Source organism: Odocoileus virginianus, chromosome 17, assembly GCF_023699985.2.
Source record: "Odocoileus virginianus isolate 20LAN1187 ecotype Illinois chromosome 17, Ovbor_1.2, whole genome shotgun sequence".
Classification (NCBI taxonomy): Eukaryota; Metazoa; Chordata; class Mammalia; order Artiodactyla; family Cervidae; genus Odocoileus; species Odocoileus virginianus.
This window is the reverse complement of record NC_069690.1, coordinates 40074182-40095201: the sequence shown is the minus strand read 5'-3', so window position 1 is coordinate 40095201 and position 21020 is coordinate 40074182. Positions and strand designations below refer to the sequence as shown.

The 21020-nt window shown below is 54.9% G+C and overlaps 2 protein-coding genes across 3 annotated transcripts in view; one reads left to right on the top strand and one right to left on the bottom strand.

Moving 5' to 3' along the window:
* The first annotated feature begins 86 nt into the window (after positions 1–86).
* Positions 87–14594, top strand: CNTNAP1 (contactin associated protein 1). The gene is made up of 24 exons (XM_020888043.2): positions 87–172; positions 1050–1151; positions 1245–1438; positions 1892–2039; positions 2121–2324; positions 2967–3151; positions 3678–3821; positions 4391–4652; positions 5101–5250; positions 5516–5687; positions 6166–6272; positions 6414–6533; positions 6902–7105; positions 7278–7434; positions 7520–7647; positions 7924–8109; positions 8854–9075; positions 9330–9569; positions 10465–10818; positions 11087–11214; positions 11647–11740; positions 11935–12180; positions 12292–12339; positions 13245–14594. Exons 1-24 carry the CDS (start codon positions 106–108, stop codon positions 13547–13549), a joined length of 4167 nt encoding a protein of 1388 aa, XP_020743702.2. The 5' UTR covers positions 87–105; the 3' UTR covers positions 13550–14594.
* A 304-nt stretch (positions 14595–14898) lies between these two features.
* EZH1 (enhancer of zeste 1 polycomb repressive complex 2 subunit) overlaps positions 14899–21020 on the bottom strand; it is a 30849-nt gene continuing 24727 nt past the window's right edge. For both annotated transcript variants that reach the window (XM_020888046.2, XM_070479462.1), the window contains 6 exons: positions 19673–19851; positions 19091–19186; positions 18606–18687; positions 18071–18151; positions 17569–17653; positions 14899–17292 (listed from right to left, as the gene is read on the bottom strand). In XM_020888046.2, the coding sequence (XP_020743705.1) occupies positions 17232–17292; positions 17569–17653; positions 18071–18151; positions 18606–18687; positions 19091–19186; positions 19673–19851 (584 nt within the window). In that variant the 3' untranslated portion in view covers positions 14899–17231. The remainder of the gene's footprint in view (positions 17293–17568; positions 17654–18070; positions 18152–18605; positions 18688–19090; positions 19187–19672; positions 19852–21020) is intronic.

Below are 21020 nucleotides of genomic sequence, written 5' to 3'. Positions count from 1 at the left end.
AGACAGTCATTCGTTGCGAAAACCCAGGAGGATAGCCGAGCTGGAACTGGAGCCCTAGCCGGAGCCGGGCACAGGAAGGCGGCCGCCGAGACCCTTCAGCCCTGCATGATGCGTCTCCGGCTCTTCTGTATCCTTCTCGCTGCGGTCTCAGGAGCCCGGGGTTGGGGCTACTGTGAGTGCAGAGCTCGCAGGCAGGCAGGGTTGGGTCCGGGAGTCCGAGGTCTGCAGGGCGGGTCCCGCACCGCATTGCGGCTGGGTGGTCGCGGGTCGCTTCCCGGCCAGCGCGCACTCGTGCGCTTTCATCCTTTACAGCCTCTCCCCCGCGCTCCGCAATGCAGCTCCGAGGCTGGCGCGCGCGCCCGGGGCTGGGGCTGGGCTCCGAGCTGAAGATCGAGTCGGCCCGGGCGGGGACTTGGGGCTGCGATCCAAGAGGGAGCGAGTGCCGGGTTTGAGGGTTGGGAATAGGAGTGGTACCGGTGACTCGGGCTAGGGGGTTAAGGGGACTGGGGCTGGGCTTGGAGCTGGCCCAGGGACCAGGGTTTGGGGTTTGCGGCTAAGGCTGGGGCTGGATTTGGGGGTTGGGATCCATGCAGTATTTGGTGAGCCTATACAATGCTAGGTTTGAACATGGAACTGGTGGTGCTAGGACTGGCTGGGGTTGGGACTAGGCCTGCATTTGGGCTCCATGCAGGTTTGCGGGTGCTGCTGAATGGTACTGAGGCTAAGTCTGGGGATGGATTGATGTCTTGGGGTGACTCAGGTTCTGAAAGGTGCTGAGGTTTGGGATTGTGTTTTGGGGAGTACTGAACCCCAACTGGTCCTTGGGAGGGTCTGGCTTAGGGGTTCCCCCAGGAGGAGAAGGCAGCCTCCCCTCAGTGTGCAGCTGTTGCTGCAGGCCACGTTGAGCAGGTGGTTTAAGTTAGGGCTGGGTCTGCACTGGGGGGAGTGAAGAACGAGCGCCAGTTGCTCAGCCTTTGGAAAAGCCTTCTGGGCCTTTGGAAGGACTGGGAGGGGCCGCCCTGATAAACATGTCTGTTCCTGCAACCCAGACGGCTGCGACGAGGAGCTGGTTGGGCCCCTGTATGCACGCTCCCTGGGCGCCTCCTCCTACTATGGGCTCTTCACTGCGCCCCGCTTCGCCCGGCTGCACGGTGAGCACGGTGGTGCCCACGGTGGGGTGAAGGACTCTGGAGGGCTGGAGGTAAAGGGGGAGCCAGTGGTGAAAACCCTTGTCCCTTCTGTAGGCATAAGTGGATGGTCTCCCCGGATTGGGGACCCAAATCCCTGGCTCCAGATCGACCTAATGAAGAAGCACCGAATTCGGGCTGTGGCCACGCAGGGGTCCTTTAACTCGTGGGACTGGGTCACACGTTACATGCTGCTCTACGGCGACCGAGTGGACAGCTGGACACCGTTCTATCAGCGAGGGCACAACGCGGTACTCCAGGCTCCCTGCACACACACTTGGGGAACCTTCTCAGCTCTGTGACCTGGGCTGGGTTGGGCACAGGTTTGGGGGAGGGGGAGGAGGTGGTGGTGAGGGCACAGATGAGGAGCAGTGACTTTCACTCCAGGGACTCAGTCCAGAAGGACCATCTGCTTGACCTGTGTGCAGGATACGCCCAATTGACAGGGTTTAACATACTTCAGGGTAAAATCTGGGAGTGCTTCTTGGAGGAGGCGACATCTGAGTTGACCTTTGAGGAAATAATGGGATGGTGGAGAGGACGCTCTAGGCTAGGGAAACTGTAAAGTCAGGAAGGCGGAGGAGATAAGGAGTGTCTGCCTTCAAGAGGTCGAGATTAGCTGGATGCGACAGCTGCGGGCTGGGAGGCTGTGGTAAAGCAAGCAGAGGGTGGGAACGTGGTCATCCCTCTCCCCTTGCCTTCAGACCTTCTTCGGCAACGTGAACGAGTCAGCGGTGGTTCGCCACGACCTGCACTATCACTTCACGGCGCGCTACATCCGCATCGTGCCCTTGGCTTGGAACCCGCGCGGCAAGATCGGCCTGAGGCTCGGTCTCTACGGCTGCCCTTACAGTAAGGGTTCGGGGTTGTGGTGGTGGCGGGGCGGGAGACAGAGTCCCGCGGCCCCCGACCCACCTACGGTCCTTCCCGCAGAGTCCGACGTGCTGTATTTCGATGGCGATGATGCCATCTCCTACCGCTTCCCGAGAGGAGTCAGCCGGAGTCTGTGGGACGTGTTCGCCTTCAGCTTCAAAACCGAAGAAAAGGACGGGCTCCTGTTGCACGCCGAGGGCGCCCAGGGCGACTACGTGACACTCGAGCTGCAGGGGGCGCACTTGCTGCTGCACATGAGCCTGGGTGAGCTCGCGGCCGCGGCGCGGAGCCCCAGGCTTTCCTCCCACGCCCCTTGTCGCACCTCCTCCGCGAAGCCGCGCCCCATTCCTTATCTTCCCCTTCCTTAACTATTTGGACCCATCTGCCTTCTTCGTGTAAAATTTGGTGCTTGCGAAACTCTGGACTGGGAATTAGGAGAAGCGGACTCCAGCACCTAGCACCTACCTGCGGTGTGACCTTGGACAAGCACTTCCCCCGTCAGACATTGTATATATGTATACAGGCGCGCGCACACACACACACACACACACACACACACACACACACACACTCTCCTGAAGCGTTGTTATTATTTTGTATCTCATTCGCTTTCCATAATATGCACGTGATGAGGTAGAAGCCGCTATCGTGCCCCGTTTTAGTGATAGGAAAAGAGAAGCTCAGAGAAGTTAAATGGCTAAGTCCGTACTTGCCATTGGCCACCGCTCCATCGCAGGCTGAGGGTGGTCCGGCCTCTATGTGCCCACCCTCCCTGGCCGTCCTGGGCCTTGAGCAGTTCCTCCTCTGTATTGTAGGCTGTTGCTCCGCCTGGGGGTTTGCTGGGCGGTAGGGCCCGAGGGGGGTTCTCCAGGTTCCCTGTCTGACCCCGGCCTACCCCACCCTCAGGCAGCAGCCCCATCCAGCCAAGGCCGGGCCACACGACCGTGAGCGCTGGGGGAGTCCTCAATGACCAGCACTGGCATTACGTACGAGTCGACCGATTTGGCCGTGACGCAAATCTCACCCTGGACGGCTACGTGCAGCGCTTCGTGCTCAATGGCGACTTCGAGAGACTGAACCTGGACAACGAGGTGAGCAAAGAGGGGAGGAGCCATTTGGTTAAGTGAGATGCTGGGTGGGCCGCTGGGGGAGGGGGGGTGGCGGCACTTCTTTCAGAGGTAAGACTCTTGCTTTCTGAATATGCTAGCAGGAGTTGGCAAACTCCCAGAAAAGCTTGGGATTTTGTTGCTGTCGTTGCTGGTGTTAGCATGCTGATTCCCAGGCTCCACTCCAGAGCTGCTGAGATGGAGTCTAGAAATCTGGGTTTGGGGGATCAGGCAAGATGAGAAAATTGCCCTCTCCTGGCCCTGATGTGCAGATAAAGAACCCCAGACGGGTTCATCGACTTACCCAAGGGCATGCAGCCAATTTGTGGTGGGGTCAGGGCTAAAACCCAAGCCTCAGGAGGCCCAGCGAGCTTCCAGCTTCAATACCGATACTGGGGCAACGGTGTGTCTCAGACCTCAGTCTGAGCGTGGGAAAGTGGACGGCGCGGGAGCTCGAGAAAGGCGCGCACGCTGCCGCATCTAGGGACGCTTACTCCTCACTCGCCCACAGATGTTCATCGGGGGGCTGGTGGGCGCCGCGCAGAAGAACCTTGCCTATCGGCATAATTTCCGCGGCTGCATAGAAAACGTCATCTTCAACAGAGTCAACATCGCGGACTTGGCCGTGAGGCGCCATTCCCGGATCACCTTCGAGGCCAGTGGGCTGGGGGATCTGGGAGGACGGGGCATCAAAGCCTCCGGGAACAAGGGAGTGGAGTGGGGGAGAGATCTTGAGAATCATCTAAAAGCCGAGGAGCCCTCTCCCTAGCCAGCTGCTCACGTTGTGGGCGGGGCATCACTGACTCACAGGAGGTGCAAAAGGCCAGCTCCCCACCTCGCTCCCGCCTAGTTAAAAGCTGGGGTCTAGTCTCACCATCTCCTCAGTTCGAAGTGAGGAGAAAACGGTGTGGCAGCCCAGAGTGTCTCGGCCAGCGGTCACACAGTGCAGGGGCTGAGGAAGGACTTGAGGGCTGTTTAGGTATTATGTGGTTCCCCCTACCCCAACTCAGGAGCTAATCAGGCGCTCCTGAGAGGATCATTAGATAATGTAGATCAGCGAGAAGAGTCCTGAGGGCTGATTTGGTGGCTGGAGACCTCTCCACACCCGGACGTGTTTCTGGGCGGGGTGGGGTTGGAGACGTACACCCAGGGAACCCCGCTCCTCACAGAGGCCGGGGCGGGGCATCAGCTTGGGTGCTGATGCATCCTCACTTGGGTCCCCAGGGTAAGGTGGCCTTCCGTTGCCTGGACCCGGTTCCTCATCCCATCAATTTCGGAGGTCCTCACAACTTCGTGCAAGTGCCTGGCTTCCCCCGCCGCGGCCGCCTCGCAGTCTCTTTTCGCTTCCGCACCTGGGATCTCACTGGGCTGCTGCTTTTCTCTTCCCTGGGGGATGGGCTGGGCCACGTGGAGCTGATGCTCAGCGAAGGGCAGGTCAACGTGTCTGTGGTGCAGACCGGCCGAAAGAAGCTTCAGTTCGCTGCTGGTGAGCAGAGGGAAAGGAAGGGGAGGCAAAGGGAGGCCAGAGCAGGGTAGAGAGCTAGGAGACTGTAGGCCTGGACTGAGGCCTTTGCATGCTCAGAGGGGTGAGGGAGGAAAGGGAGGGAGCCCTGCAGGAGGTGCCAGGATGTAGACAGCTGGGAGTTGGAGGGCCGGGCAGATCTGAGGGACTAAGGTTGAGAATCCTGGTACTCCATTTGGAGGGTCCCTGTGGGTGTCATTCACTGATGCCTTTTGACTCTGTGTCAGCGGCTGGGGTTCCACATAGTGAAGAGAGACATTTGGGGATGTCACCGCTCAGTGTGATAAGTGTAAAAATGGGAAGCACAGAGGCTGCTGTTAGGACACAGAGTGGGGTTGCTGCTTCTCCACTCAAGACACTCTTCTAGAACATGGTGCCTCCCCCACCCACACTGTCCTCCTGTCCTGTCCAGGGTTCCGCCTGAATGACGGCTTTTGGCACGAGGTGAATTTTGTAGCCCAGGAAAACCATGCAGTCATCAGCATTGATGATGTGGAGGGGGCAGAGGTCAGGGTCTCATACCCACTGCTGATCCGTACAGGAACCTCATACTTCTTTGGAGGTAAGTGGAGGTCAATCTGGCTAGACCCCTGTCTCTGGGTGGGAAGGCCCCATCTAAGTCCACCCAGAGAGGGCTACATGGAGAGCTTTGTAGCAGTAAATCCCTCTTGCCCCTCTGGGGCCTTGGGGACTGGAACGTCACTGTCACTGTCTACTGGCCCCCTTCCTTGCTTCCTTCCTTCATGGCTGGCTCTCCCTTGGCATCCCCCGGGGGAGGGTCGCTGGAGTCTACCCTGGGGAGGGCCTCACAGGGGTGGTTGCTCCAGGTTGTCCCAAGCCAGCCAGTCGATCGGGCTGCCACTCCAACCAGACGGCGTTCCATGGCTGCATGGAGCTGCTCAAGGTGGATGGTCAACTGGTCAACCTGACTCTGGTGGAGGGCCGGCGGCTTGGATACTATGCTGAGGTCCTCTTTGACACATGTGGCATCACTGATAGGTATCCAGAAGCCCCTCTCCCTCCAAGAGGTGACCCCCTCCAAAGCCCTCTTCCATGGTCTCCCAGTGATGGGAATGGCCTTTCTCAATGATCTCCCTTCTGGTCCCAGCTCCTGAGTCTCCCACCTGGGGATGATTGCTTCTTGACCTCTCACCTCCCAGTTCTTCCCTTAAAGTGTCACATGCTCAGAATGGAAATGAAGCATCTGTTTTTGGTCCTAGAGGGTTTTCTTTGGTGGGGAGGTGAAGATGGGGATATAAGGCATTATTAATTCCTTTGGGGAAGAGGCAACAGTAGTACTTTAGCCCTGAGGCCTGCCTCATGCCCCAACATCTAGGCTTCTACCTGGCTACTTAGGTGGAGTATGTTAGGTGCGTTCTGGTGCTCTCAGGACCTGGGACTGAAGCCTGTAGGGGTCAGACCCTACTCTGCAGCTCCCCATAAGGCTCCTTCCCTGCGTGCTGACCCCCTCCCATAGGTGCAGCCCTAACATGTGTGAGCATGACGGTCGCTGCTACCAGTCTTGGGATGACTTCATCTGCTACTGTGAACTGACAGGCTACAAGGGGGAGACCTGCCACCAGCGTAAGCCAGCGGGGGTGTGGGGGAGAGCCTGGGGGAGAGTCAGGAAGTTTCTGGGGACCATGAGGCTGCTAAAGATGATGGGGCTGACCCTCCTAGCTCCCAACCCCATAACTACCTTTTCCCCAACTCACCACCCACCAGCTTTGTATAAGGAATCCTGTGAGGCTTATCGACTCAGTGGGAAAACTTCTGGGAACTTCACCATTGATCCTGATGGTAGTGGCCCCCTGAAGCCATTTGTGGTGTACTGTGATATCCGAGGTAAATGGCTCTGACTGAGGGGTGATGGGCAGCAGACAATGAAGTGTAGGAGTGTAGGGGGGAACAAGGAAGGATGGAAGGGTGTACCGGAGACAGTAAGATTAAACGGTGGAGGGGTAAAGGAGGACAGTGCGGGAAGGGAACACTCAGGAGTTTGTAATCTAGCCTTGCAGCTAGATCTCAGCTTCCTGATCCATCCCAGCTGTCTCATGGCTGGTCTATGATGTTGGAGACTTAGAGCTGGGCTGGAATGGAGCTTCTGGCCTCGTTTATTGGCTCCGAATTGCAGTAGTGGTGCTGGAGGTGGGTAGGGAGGTGGGTAGAGAATGCTTCTCTCCAGCCACAGCTCTGCCTCGACCCTCCCCCAGAGAACCGGGCATGGACAGTTGTGCGCCATGACAGGCTGTGGACGACTCGGGTGACCGGTTCCAGCATGGAGCGGCCATTCCTCGGGGCTGTCCAGTATTGGAATGCATCCTGGGAGGAGGTCAGTGCCCTGGCCAATGCTTCCCAGCACTGTGAGCAATGGATCGAGTTCTCCTGCTACAATTCCCGGCTGCTCAACACAGCAGGTTAGGGCTGGGGTGGGGAGGGCAGGGTGAAAGCTGGAGGAGAGACCCATGGGGTCTGGGAGAAGAGGACCAGAGGGCTCAGGAAGTGGTCTGGGCTGGTTGGAAGGGTGAGGGAGGAACCCTGAGGCTAATGGAGGGCGGGGCCTGGAAGCTGCCTGCCCTTCTTCCCCAGGAGGCTACCCCTACAGCTTTTGGATTGGCCGAAATGAGGAGCAGCACTTCTACTGGGGCGGCTCGCAGCCTGGGATCCAGCGCTGTGCCTGTGGTCTGGACCGGAGCTGTGTGGACCCTGCTCTGCACTGTAACTGTGACGCTGACCAGCCCCAGTGGTAAGGGGGGCAGAGAAACAGGGCTTTCAGGATGCTGGGGGCGGCTGAGCAGCAAGGGCTGAGCCGTCGCATCCCCACCCCACAGGAGAACCGACAAGGGCCTGCTGACCTTTGTGGACCATCTGCCTGTCACTCAGGTGGTGGTGGGGGACACAAACCGATCCAGTTCGGAGGCCCAGTTCTTCCTGAGGCCTCTGCGCTGCTACGGCGACCGTGAGTGGCAGAGCCTTTCCGTGTGCCCTCGCAGGGTCAGCTCTCTAGTTCCAAAGCCCTGACTCACTGGGTGTGTGTGTGCGGGGGTCTCCAGGACACCCTGCCAGACACCCTGGCTCCGGCTATGACATGCCCACGCCTGTTCCTATGCACCTGTACCTTCCTCTCTTTCATGACACACCTTAGTTTTTCCTTGGGTTCCCCCAGCTGTCCCCGTTTGCCCTGTCACCTGCCTCCCGCCCCACTGACAAGGCCTTCCTCCATTTGGTTCTGTAGGAAATTCCTGGAACACCATCTCCTTCCACACTGGGGCTGCACTACGCTTTCCCCCAATCCGGGCCAACCACAGCCTTGACGTCTCTTTCTACTTCAGGACCTCGGCTCCCTCAGGAGTCTTCTTAGAGAATATGGGGGGCCCTTACTGCCAGTGGCGCCGACCTTACGTGCGTGTGGAACTCAACAGTGAGCAAGCAGACACTGGGGGGATGAAGATCCCTGGGGAAGACGTGGGGTGGGTGGAGGCTGGGGTAAGTGGCAAGGCCAGATGCCCCTTTGAAAGGCAGCATGGGAGGGGCTTTAGATGGGCCTGGCTTCTAGACCCAGCTCCATCTCGATAGCTGGCTTTGTGACCCTGGGCACCCACTTGGCCTCTCTGGACCTTTGGCCCTGAGTTGTGAGTGAGGAAGCTGGACTCCTGTGGGGTGGCCAGGGGTGAGGGGTGGGGCTCCAGTTTGATGAGCTATGCTTCTAACCTGAGAGGTGGGGCTGGGAAGCTGGCTCCAGGGATCTGGGAATGTGGGAGACCAGAGGTATGAGGTTTTAAGCACTTCATGAGTTTTGTCCCAGGCTGTAAACAGATTGGGCTTCCCAGGTGGTGCAAGCTAGTAAAGAATCCACCTGCCAATGCAAAAGACATAAGAGACAGGGGTTCAATCCTCTGGGTCAGGAAGATCTCCTGGAGAAGGAAATGGCAACCCACTCCAGTAATCTTGCCTGGAGAATCCCATGGACAAGAGGAGCCTGGGGAACTACAATCCACGGGGTCACAATGAGTCTGACATGACTGAAGTGACTTAGCACGCCCACACGTAGACAGATTGGAGGGACAGTCAAGGAGCTCCAAAGAGCAAAGAAGAAGGGCTGTATCGACCCTGTGAGGGTCCTGGGAGCGCTGAGTCCTCTCCCCCCGCCCCCCACACTGTCCAGCATCCCGGGATGTAGTCTTCGCCTTTGACGTGGGGAATGGGGATGAGAACCTGACAGTGCACTCAGACGACTTTGAGTTCAACGATGATGAGTGGCACCTAGTCCGGGCGGAAATCAACGTGAAGCAGGCCCGGCTCCGCGTGGATCACCGGCCCTGGGTGCTACGGCCGATGCCCCTGCAGACCTACATCTGGCTGGAGTACGACCGGCCCCTCTATGTTGGTGAGCAGTGACCTGGAGGCAGGTCTGAAGCCTCTGTCACCATCCTACCCTCTCGAGGCCACTCTCCTTGTTTCCAGGAATCCCATCTCTTAGGCCACAGTCCCCTCAGCCTCACAGTGAGCCAAGGCCCACCCTTCCTCTCCAGTCCCTGGCATTCTTTCCATTCTTCTAGCCCTTCACTGCCTTTGCAGCCCCGATACTTTCCCCTGTCTCTGCTCTACACCCATCTCTCCACCTGCTCACCTTCTCCCCAGGATCTGCAGAGCTCAAGAGGCGGCCTTTCGTGGGTTGCTTGAGGGCTATGCGTCTGAATGGAGTGACTCTGAACCTGGAGGGCCGTGCCAATGCCTCTGAGGGTACCTCACCCAACTGCACAGGCCACTGCGCCCACCCCCGGTTCCCCTGTTTCCATGGCGGCCGCTGTGTGGAGCGCTACAGCTACTACACCTGTGACTGTGACCTTACGGCTTTCGATGGGCCATACTGCAACCACGGTCAGTGCTGCTGCTTATGGGAGGAATGAGCCAGACGGCGTAATGGGATGTAGGGAGGGCGAGGAAGGAGGGAGGACGCAGTGTCAGCATCGGGGAAGACTGTGGTCATCCTGGGCTCCTGAGCTTTAAGCTGGGCTCTCAGGCAGCTGAAGCTGCTGGGTGATTCCAAAGGAATAAAGCGGGACAAGGAAGGGATGGCACAGCTAGCTGGCACTACAAAAACAACAGCAACAAAACAAATAACTTCCCTATCTTCCCACTGTCACCAAGGGAACCCAGGTTACCCCCCTTTGTAAGCATATCCCCATCAGGCTGCACGACACCCTCCTATGCCATTTCCTAGTTGACAGTCGCTGCACGCCTAAAACATGTCTACAGCCTGGTTCTTGGTTAAGGAGAGCCTTGACATTCACCATAGCAAGATTCTGCACATACACCAAGACCACATCCTCCCTAAGGCTGGTCTAGGAGGATGCATGAGCAGGTAGGTCACTGGTGGGAGAAGTCTGGTGAGGTAGGAAGACACAGGGACTAAGGGACTCATAGAAGCCCTTTGGTCTTGGTTTAGAAGTGTGAGTAGTGGCAGGTGGGCTTGTGGTATCTTGATTCTAATTCTGACCCTCCACTTACTATGTATCCTCAGGCAAGTCACTGCCCATTTCAGAGCCTTGCTTTCCCCATCTGTAAAGCGCAGGGGTTGGATCAGGTGATCTTTTACATTTCTTATGATTTTAAGATTCCGTTCCATGACATAGGGCCTCCAGGGGACCTAAAAGTGAATGGAGATGGGTTGTGGTGTAGCAGAAACTGGGGACACGTGCCAGACCTGTGCGTGGATGACATACATAGCGTCTGGAGTGGGGGATGGGCCCTGACTTCACTACCTCTGCCCCAGACATTGGCGGTTTCTTTGAGCCTGGCACCTGGATGCGTTATAACCTCCAGTCGGCACTGCGCTCCGCAGCCCGCGAGTTCTCCCACATGCTGAGCCGGCCAGTGCCGGGCTACGAGCCTGGTTACATCCCCGGCTATGACACTCCTGGCTACGTGCCCGGCTACCATGGCCCTGGGTACCGTCTGCCTGATTACCCGCGGCCAGGCCGGCCGGTGCCAGGCTACCGCGGACCTGTCTACAACGTCACTGGAGAGGAGGTGTCCTTCAGCTTCAGCACCCAGTCTGCCCCCGCCGTCCTGCTCTATGTCAGCTCCTTTGTGCGTGACTACATGGCCGTGCTCATCAAGGAAGACGGTGAGTTCCCCGCGGCTCTCGCCCTCCACTCCAGCTTCCTCTGGGTGCCCCCCATTCTCGTAACTATTGACCAATACAAGGACTCAAGTGCTCTTCCAAGGTGGCGGCTTCGGTGGACTTCTCTGGTGCTTCCAAATGCAGGGGCCACAGGTTCCATCCCTGGTCAGGGAACTAAGATCCCATAGGCAGCATGGCAAAGCCAAAAAAAAAAAATGGGGACTCTGGGAGCTGAGGGGAGACCCCCCTCTTCCTTCTCCCCACCCCACAGGGACCTTGCAGCTGCGCTACCAGCTGGGCACCAGCCCCTATGTGTACCAGCTCACCACCCGCCCTGTGACAGACGGCCAGCCCCACAGCGTCAACATCACCCGGGTCTACCGCAACCTCTTCATCCAGGTGTGTGCCGGGGGAGGCAGGCTGGTTCAGGTCATAACCTCACCATCAAGGTTGTGGCAGTGGGAAATGGCAGAGTTTAGCATCTGTAGAGCACATTCCAATGTACAGAGGATGTTCACGTGTTGTATCATGGGACCTCACAATCGCCCTGTGAGGCAATTCAGGTAGGCTGCTCTTCTTACCTTCATTTTACTAGTCACAAAAGGGGCTCTGACAGTAAAGTGGTTTTCCCAAACCACCATAAGCTGCAAAGACGGGGCTCAAAACCAGTTTGTGAGGTTTTTAATACCAAATCCTATGTCTGGGCCCAGGACTTGGCCACATGGGACTGATCTCGGACCCACCACCAGTTGGAAGAAGAGAGTCCCAGCCTGGTCTGGGCTATGTCTGCTGCTGGTTATCCCTCTCATCTCTTTTCCCCTCCCCACTCAGGTGGACTACTTCTCCTTGACGGAACAGAAGTTCTCACTGTTGGTGGACAGCCAGCTGGACTCGCCCAAGGCCTTGTATTTGGGGCGCGTTATGGGTAAGCTGGGGCTAAGACGGCATTTGGGGTCAGGAGCTGTGGACTCCTCTGGAGTCCAGAAGAGGGTGAAGGATGGGGAGTGGCAGTGAAGGTGCTGCTAAAGAGCACCTAAAGTGGGAACCTAGGGGTGGTGAGAGGGGCCAGGGCTGTTAGGGGGTCCAAGCCCCTTTCTTTCTGGGCTCCCTCTCCCTCAGAGACTGGAGTGATTGACCCAGAGATCCAGCGCTACAACACACCAGGTTTCTCAGGCTGCCTGTCTGGTGTCCGATTCAACAACGTGGCTCCTCTCAAGACCCACTTCCGAACGCCTCGACCCATGACTGCGGAGCTGGCCGAGGCCCTTCGTGTCCAGGGAGAGCTGTCTGAGTCTAACTGCGGAGCCATGCCACGTCTCGTCTCAGAGGTGCCCCCTGAGCTGGACCCCTGGTATCTTCCCCCAGGTATGTCCCCAGGGACACAGAAGAGGAAGGGAAAAGAGGGACAAGAGGGAAAGGAAATGATTCTTAATTTGCAGGAGGCTCCTCCTAACTGGTGCTTTCTCTTTTTTTCAGACTTCCCATACTACCATGATGACGGATGGGTTGCTATACTTTTGGGCTGTGAGTGGCACCGTCCCTACCCTGACCTCTCATTCTACCCTCTAGCTGTCAGCCTTCCCTCCCTGTCCCGTATCCTCAGGCCTGAGGGGTACTGAAGGCACTTAGTATATGGTGGTGCCAAGAACCATGAGACAGGCTATGCTGAAGGTAACTGATAATCAGCTTGGAGATTTTTAAATATTGGCAGATTCTATAGATTTTAATAGAAGTGAAATATTAAAACTGGGACAAAGTTTTTACAGTGATATGCCTATCACTGCCTGACTCAATATACCATTTCCACGTAGTGGTAGTCCATTGCTGGTCACGTCTCTGACTTTATGACTTTGTGGATCACATGATGTTCACTTCATGATGAGCAGCTTAAGTCATATGCTCCTCTGTTGGGTCATGGCCACATGTTCCCACCAAAATCAGGGGTTTAATATCTAAAAGGTCCCAGAATTAGGCAGGAACTGTGTCTTAAAGGGAGTTTTACTGCACTATAAAAGGATACATTTTATGGTATGTTAACTATATCGCAATAAAGCCGTTATAAAAAAAATAATTGGGGCTAAAGCTAAGGGATGAGGAAACAGGGGTAGAGTAAGATCCAGAAAGATGAGAAACTGGAGTAAGTACCAGGGATGTTGAAAGAGAATATTAGAAATAGGACAGAATTCTATTATTAGAAAGAGAAATTTATTAAACATTACATGTACCATATGAGAAACAGAAATTCTAATATTAGAAACAGAATAGAAGCCAGGACTTTAGACCAACCAGACACATCAAGAATAGCTTGATGTGGTTGTACAGCTGACACTGTCGGACACACATGCTTTAGGCCAAAAGGATACACATGTGTCTGTGTATAGGTGAAACCTCAAAGATCTGCCCTCAATTGTTCCTTTTTTCTCTTTCAGTTTTGGTGGCCTTCTTGCTGCTGGGACTGGTGGGAATGCTGGTGCTCTTCTATCTACAGAATCATCGCTACAAGGGCTCCTACCACACCAATGAGCCCAAGGCCACACACGATTACCACCCTGGCAGCAAACCTCCCCTGCCTACTTCAGGCCCAGCCCCAGACCCAGCCTCAGCCCCAACCCCGACTCCGACACCAGCTCCCACCCAAATTCCAGCTCCAGCTCCAGCCCCAGCCCCAGCCCCAGCGCCTGGCCCCCGGGACCAAAACCTACCCCAGATTCTGGAGGAGTCCAGATCTGAATGAATCAGGAGAGGGGCTTCAAGGACCAAGCCCGTCTCCTCCGAATTCCCCAATCCTGCCTCCACCCCATCCTTGCAGGGACATGTGGCTCCTCTTAGCTGGCTCTGCTCATCTAGAGGATTTCCCTCCTGCCAAGTCTGGTGGGCAGAGCTACAGATGGGACCAAAGGGAGTGGCTGAGCCTCACTGCCTAAAACCAATGCCCTGCCCATCCCCATTTCCCCAGGCTCCTGGTTGTTCACCTGCCCCAAAGAAGCCTCATGGGGTTGGCCCAGGCCTTTCCTGCCACCCCTGTCCCAGCTGTGGCCAGGAATTAACACCAGAGTGCAGGGGAGATTAACCGCCTCCCTTCAAATATTCAATCTCAGCAGGGACAGATGTGTGGGATTGCAGGGGCGCCCAGGGCATGGGGGGAGGCTGCTCAATCATACCCCCCAGCCTCCCCCCTTCCCCTGCAGAACATCTTCCACCTGCTTCCCCTCAGTTGGGGGTTAGGGAGGGCTTCATTGCTGCCCCCCCCACCCCCCTTTTTTGTTTTTTTACAGAGACCGAGAGGCCTCAGTTTAGCACCTTAGTACCTCCGCTGCTTTAAACGCTTTAGCCAAAGCCATAAAAAAAACTTGCAATGTAGAGAGAATAATGCAAACACACTGACTAGCCAGCCCTCTACTCTTCCTCCCTCCTCCAAGATATGCAATAGCCTTGGTGCCTGTCCAAAGGCTTGGCCCCCCCCTCCAATGCATGAGGAGCCCTCTTTCCTCCGCTCAGAGATGCTGCTTCATTTGTCCAGGAGGTCATCTTCTTTATATATATTTTTTGTTGCAAAGTCTCTCTCTAGAGAAACTATATATATCACTCTAATTTTTTTAAATTATCAGTTTATATATAAAAGACAAAATCAATGGACTGTCCTGTGCCCACCCAGTGTGCTTCTCCTGTGCTGGAAGTCTCACGAGGTCTGCTGGTCACTCACCCAAGCCTGATCCAGCCTCCACTCTGAAGCTGTGCTCTCAGACTCGGAGCTGTTCTAATAAAGCAGAGTGACAGAGCTCCAGTCTGTGTGTGGTAGTTGGCGGCGTGGCTAGTGGATAAGCGGGATGACTTTCAGGGAACTAATCTGACAGCTCCAGAATCTCTAATGGGGAGCACTCAGAATCCCGGCATCGCCTGCTAAAAGGCTGCTTGGTTCTTGCCAACCCCCTGCCCCAGATCTTCCCCAACCCTGGGTCTCCGTGGACAAGTGGAGATCAGAATGCTCAAGCTTCAGCCTGCGCTGCTCCTGAACCGCCACCCCTGGATCCTTCCAGGGTTCATCCCTGGACCCCAAAGCACACAGCACACAACTTGCCAAAATGGATTCTACCACTTTATTCAGATAAGAGGTCACAAGCCACAGGACTTTAAAGTGCGTGAAATTCACTGGCAACAGAGCTGCACATATACCAGCCTCCCCCGCCATTCCCACCACCTCACTCCATCCATCATTACTTGTCTGGGGGGAGGGGTTAAGACCCGTCATTAAAGGTGGGGGAGATCAGGGGAGAGGATGGGAATGCTGGAGCAACAGCAGTAGGCAGTGGTCTGACACAGGGGAAGGAGGGGGTCAACCACAGTGATTCTGCACGCTGAGGGAAGGGTGGGGTCAGTCTAGCCTTTCAAAGGCTGGATGTCAATTTTTCCCCATCTACTCCTCATAGCCAGCCCCCGGACTGCATTTCAGACAGTCCTAACCCTCCTTCCTCTGTCTCTGGTTTTTCTCTATAATTTATGAGTAATTCGGAGCCCACAGTCCAGCTAGAGGGTGTCCCCTATACACAATGCATACAAACCACAGCAGATGAAGATTTCAGAAGCCTGGCAGGGGCTGGCCCCGTCAGGTGGGAAGAGGCTTCTGTCAGGAACTGGCTGGGTGTGTGCTCAGTGCTGAGTGCCTGTGTGCCCACTAGTGTGGTGAGTGAGGGTATGTGAGTGAATGAGTGAGTGTGTGTGTGTGTGTATGCGTGTGCACGCGCATGTCCCACAGAAATCCCTAGGTAACAGTCTGGCCAGAGGGGACCCTACTCCTTGCTTCACTGGGACAACCAATGGGGTTAGAGGAAGGGGGTGGTCAGCACAGACCAGGGAAGAGAGGCTCTGACTCCACAGAGAAGGGAGAAGCCCGCTCCCTTATCTAACACCCTAGGCTTGTCTGTACCTGCCCACTTCTCTTTCCCTAGCACAAAGCGCCTTATTCCCTGCAGCTCAGCACCAGCCATTGACACAGGGGCGGTTCTTAGGGCTGGTGCCATTCTCATTCAATTCTGCTGTTTCACGGCAGCTTCTGCCTCCACCAGGACATGAGATAGAGCTGGAGGAGAATCTCCCATCACCTCCTCCCCGCTCCCTCAGCAAAGAGATTTGGGCAGGGACCCCCGAGACCTTAGCTCAAACTCTACCTCAATCTCTAGACCTTCTAGAGGAAATAAAGTGCTTCCAAGAATCCCAGAGAGAATGTCACTATGAACTGGCACAGCTGGCCGACCTGTGTCTTCTCGACATTTAAATACCCTCTGCCAGTCTGCCTGCGTGGTGCCATCCCAAACACGCACAACCTAGGAGCTCCTCGCCCACTTCCAAACACATAGTGTCAACTTATCCTTTCCTACAACAGGGACTCCAGGCAGGAAAGTGATCCACCAACCTTCCCCTTCGCTAGTCCAGGCCTGTACCCCACTACCTGGAAGACAGGAGCAAAAGCGGCCCCATAGGCCCAGCCTCTAAGGGAAAAGAAAGGCCTGAACACAGCTACATCTGCAGGGAACAAGAGCATCAGACCCAGACTGCACCACCCCTCCAGTTCTTAAGCAGCAGTGTAATGCCCACCTGTCACTGCCAAATCAGAACTTTGAAAGGGGTTGACAGGGCACTGGCATCTGCTCCTGGGAATCTGAAAACATACCCATTCGTCTCCAGAGTACACACAGAGGGTGCCCCAAAGCCTGCTGGGCCCCAAGCTTAGCAGTTTATTATTGTCGTTGGGCTGGTTCTCACTGTCTGCAGAAAGATGGATGGCACTCAGCTTTATTTCTCCCAGCCTTGAAGAGCTTTTCTTAGAACCCACACTCTTTCAGTTTGAAGCATGTCAGGGGGAAAGAGGTAGTAGTCAGGTTCCCCATCTCCCCTCTGAATTCAGTCTGCTCTGCCTGCCAGGCTCATTTTTAACCCTGATCACTCACAAGCTCTGGGTACCAAACTTCACTGAACCTGTCCTCTCCTGGTCTCAGGACTACAGAGAGATCTGCTGGTGACCCAACTACAGGAAGGATCCTTGATTTGGAAAGTTAGGCTAATGCTTGTTAGGAACTGTCCAAGGTGACCCTTGAGGCCCACAGCCTGGGGAGCCGTTAAGAACTCAAGCAAACGTCACCTGCCCCCAGCCTGTGCTCTCTTCCTCCAAGGCCTGAGACGCAGTCTCCCACTGATGCAACTCTCTTTCCTGGGAGCCCAAGCCCTAGCCGCCTCTGTCTCCCCTCTCGCTGAGACAGTTCTGTCCCCACTGGACACAGGTGAGGCCTCACTACAGAGGGAGCGGATGGGGGGTTTCTCGGTGTAGGAGACACATAGTGCAGGAAACTCGAGCAGCAGTGGTGTGTGCATGAAAGCAGGACAGTGCCGCGACCATAGCACTGGCGAGGGGCCCACGAGGCCTAAAGGACATCCGTCTCCCGCTCGATCCCCACGTACTTGAGGGCATCAGCTTGGCTGTACCTGTCCCAGGGCAGGAGGAGGAACCAGGTCACTACCGAGGCCTGTGTGATTGAAAAGATGAAGTTCCCTCCCATTTCACTTCCCCTCCTTCTCCCTCCTACAAGGCTCCTGCTTCAGAGGTGAGGCACCAGACAGCACCACAGAGAAAAAGCCTTGGTCACCATGAGATGTCCTCCTTCATCCATATCACTCACCCTCAGCCCCCCAGATAAATTTCAACAGCTACCCTCTCTGCCCTTTGGGCCACTTCCCTAGGACTATTCCTGGCTGCCTTACCTGTAATCAAAGAAGAGCTCTTCGCCAGCTTGAATTGCCCTCTTGGCAAAGATTCCAATTCGATGATCCCCGTTCACCATGACCACTGAAATAGGATAAAACCAGGGCTAGATTCCAAGTCACTTCAAGTCAATGATCAGTAGTGAGTCTGGGCCAATTTTCTCCCAATTCCCAGTGAAAACACACATGAAGAGGAATCAGAAAGTCATCAATGAAGGTAGATGTCTCTATGCTTTTAGATCTGTTATTTTGGCTAGTGACACAGGGAAAAAATTATCTTCAAAAGCTTCACATTAGGAAAAACTGTTTATAATGTATTCAGTCAGAAAAGCAGATTAAAAAACCAAGACAGAAGGGCTCAAAATGATATTAGACATTAATCATGATTATCTTTGGACAAAGAAATAATTCGGTTACGAAAAAAAACTGAACTAATGGATAGAAATCATAGTAAATGAAGCACCCATCATCTATCCCACCTCCCACGTTACTGGGAACTCACCTTTGGCATAACAGTTGGGGTTCACTGAATGGTTTGCAAATCGAATTTTGTTTCCTTTCCGGGTAGCATCCACGACAAAATCTATAAAGTAAACCAGGGGGACCATGAGCTTACCTGGAAGCTCTACAGTTTCCTGAGCCTGAATCTGAAATCAACTAAACTGTAACATAAACAATGCAGGGGAAACTCTGAGTCCCAGCACACCAATTGGAGCTAGAAACAGCCTCTCATGGAAGCACTCCCTGCGGGTTCCCTTCCTCTTGTGGGAATTACAGACCTCCCCTCCCACCTACTCGGAAGGTAGATTTCTGAGGTATAAGCACTCGGGGCTCTGATTAACAAACACAACCCGGAAATGGAGGTTCTCCCAGAGCAAGCAAACTGTGGCTCCTGGAGTCTCTGAGTTCAGTCTCAGCACTGTGCTCTAATCATCAGCTGGAAGACTCAGCGCTGGTCTGAACCTGAATGATGACCAGGGGAGTCTGGTGGGAAGACCTGCCTGAGATCATGTGGGGATGAAAGAGAGACTCCCTACCATTGTTGAGGTTGAAGAGGAAGCTGGACATGTACTTGTCATAGACCTTCCCTCGTCGATCGGCCTCATCCTGAGAGATGAGCTGTAGAGACAGACAAGGAACAGACAGTGGCTGCCTGCTCAGGGCATGGCACTCTGCCTCTAGAAAGGGCCAGGAGGGGGCTTATGGAGGACCACAAGAACAGTAGTCAGAGGGGGAGCTCAGCTAGTTTCATCCCAATCCCTGCACAGGCTAACCAGCACTGAGACAGACCAGAGCCCCCCGCCTGCCTGGCCCCCTTGTATAGCCTGAATTGCCAGAAAGTCGAAGAAAGAGTGGTTTGTTTCAGGATTGCAAACAGCTCTGTGGGATCCCCCGAGAGGCCACATGAGAACTTGGCTGAGTTATTTAGAGATCAATTCACAGAAGTCTGGCCCACAGAAAGTAAGGGTTTCTCATCAGTATCTCTCCATGTAAGAATGTGTGCCACACCGATAGCACTCACCTCACCGCAGTATTCAGAAATGAATTCATTCTTCTGCACTGACTCCTTAATGAAGGTGCCCCATCCGGCCACATCTGAGGGGGCCAGCAGCAGGTGCTGGGGAACAGGGAGTCAAACCTCAGATTACAGGGCGTGTGCGAGCCGGGGGCGGGGGGGAATGTGTGCTGGACATGCACGTGGGCTGCGGGCAGCAGGGTGGAAAGAACTAGCAACTGTAAGAGGATCTGAAAACAGAAAAAGGACTCAGCCATTGTATTCTGGTGGGAGGTGATGAAAAGAGACCTGATACCTCTTCCTCTAGCCTGGGGAACCTCCTATAGCTGACCCTGTGGAACTCACTGTGAATGTCCACAGAAAACAGACATGGTCAGTGACATGGCCTCTTCCCTGCTCCTCTCAGTCTGGCCAAGTCAGGGGATTACTTCTCTAATCCCTCGAGGGGACCAAAGGCTTGATGAACTCAGGAAACGTGTATCTGTCGGGAATCACCAACACGGTGCGCACACCACCTCAGGGGCCCGCAGACAGAGGCTGCACGGATCCTCAGCCTGCCTGCGCCTGGCCTGGAGCCGGGAGCCGCACCTTCTTGAGGCCACGCTGGATGCTGCAGTTCTTGCAGGACACCACCTTGCAGTCCCAGTGCTCCGCGGCCCCGCAGGTGAGGCACAGGTCAGGGTCGCACTCCCGCACTGCCAGGTAGCACGGGCACTGCTTCGTGTTGCACTGGGTCTTGCAGCGGCAGCCGGGGAAGCGGTTCTGGCCTGCGCAGGGTGACAGGGAACGTCAGGGAGACGAGCAGGCTAACTCGGGGGTCCGCTTTGACTCAGGGGACAGCGGGGACGTCAGTGTTATGGGTTCAAGGATATCTGGCAAATAGCAGAGAAACTGCCTTCCCAATAATCACGTGTTGTTATTGTTTAGTGGCTCAGTCACGTCCAACTCTTTGTGACACCATGGACTGTGGCCTGCCAGGCTCCTCTGTCCATGGGATTTTCCAAGCAAGAATACTGGAGTGGGTTGCCATTTGCATCTCCAGGGGATCTTCCCAACCCAGGGAGCGAACCTGCATCTCCTGCACTGGCAGGTGAATTCTTTACCTGGGCAGTCCCAATAATCACAGACTCTAGTGTTTTTCAGAGAAAATGGAGCATCTCCCAGCATTCACATCTGAGTCAGAAAAGCAGGTTTGATTCTGAAGAAGTGTTTTCTAGAGAATTCCTAACAATGCTCTCCCCTTACCACCTCCACTTTGTTGGGAGAATTTGGCAGGGAGGTGAACAGTGCTCCAGAGAAGAAGAAATCAATGCTTTTCACTGGTAAATCCTCACCATCAAAACAAGAATCATTTTGAGAACATAATGCATCCGTTCTGTGCCATCGTCCTCCACCCACTGCCCTCCCAGCACAATCACCCACCCCTCTATTGTGGTTAAGATTGCTATCTGCTGTGTGTTACAAGGTATTTCCAGCACAACTGCCTGGGCACCCAGGTCTGCAAGCTCTGGGGGCTGCCACCCAACTGCTCAGCCTCAGTGGGGGTGGGCAGGCAAGGGTAAGAAGCAAGAGAAAAGCACTCTTGAGTCTCTGTCCCACCCTCTGCTGACATCCAGACCGACCTGAGGCTAAAGCTCCAGATAGGAGACTAAAACAGACACACACAGAGCTGTAACCTGTATACATTGTAAAACAACATCCTGGAAAGGGAGGCTGTATTTACACCTTAAGGAAAAAGATTCTCCCATTTCTTAATGCTGCCCTAGAATGTGAAGCTGGAAAAGCAGCTTATTTCAGTGTAACTGTGGCTTTTAGAATCATAACCTCAGGACTTTTTAAAAAATGACTTGCCCTGATCTTAAAGATCTTGTTTCCTCTGTAGAATGCTTTAAGGGCCGCACAGAGGGTATTGGAAGGCCCATAAGCAGAGAAGGGT

Coding starts and splice junctions, on each gene's coding strand:
- CNTNAP1 (XM_020888043.2), top strand. CDS start 106: ATGATGCGTCTCCGGCTCTTCTGTATCCTTCTCGCTGCGGTCTCAGGA. Junction 2,325..2,966: donor GCTGCTGCACATGAGCCTGG/GTGAGCTCGCGG, acceptor CCCCACCCTCAG/GCAGCAGCCCCATCCAGCCA. Junction 5,688..6,165: donor ACATGTGGCATCACTGATAG/GTATCCAGAAGC, acceptor CCCCTCCCATAG/GTGCAGCCCTAACATGTGTG.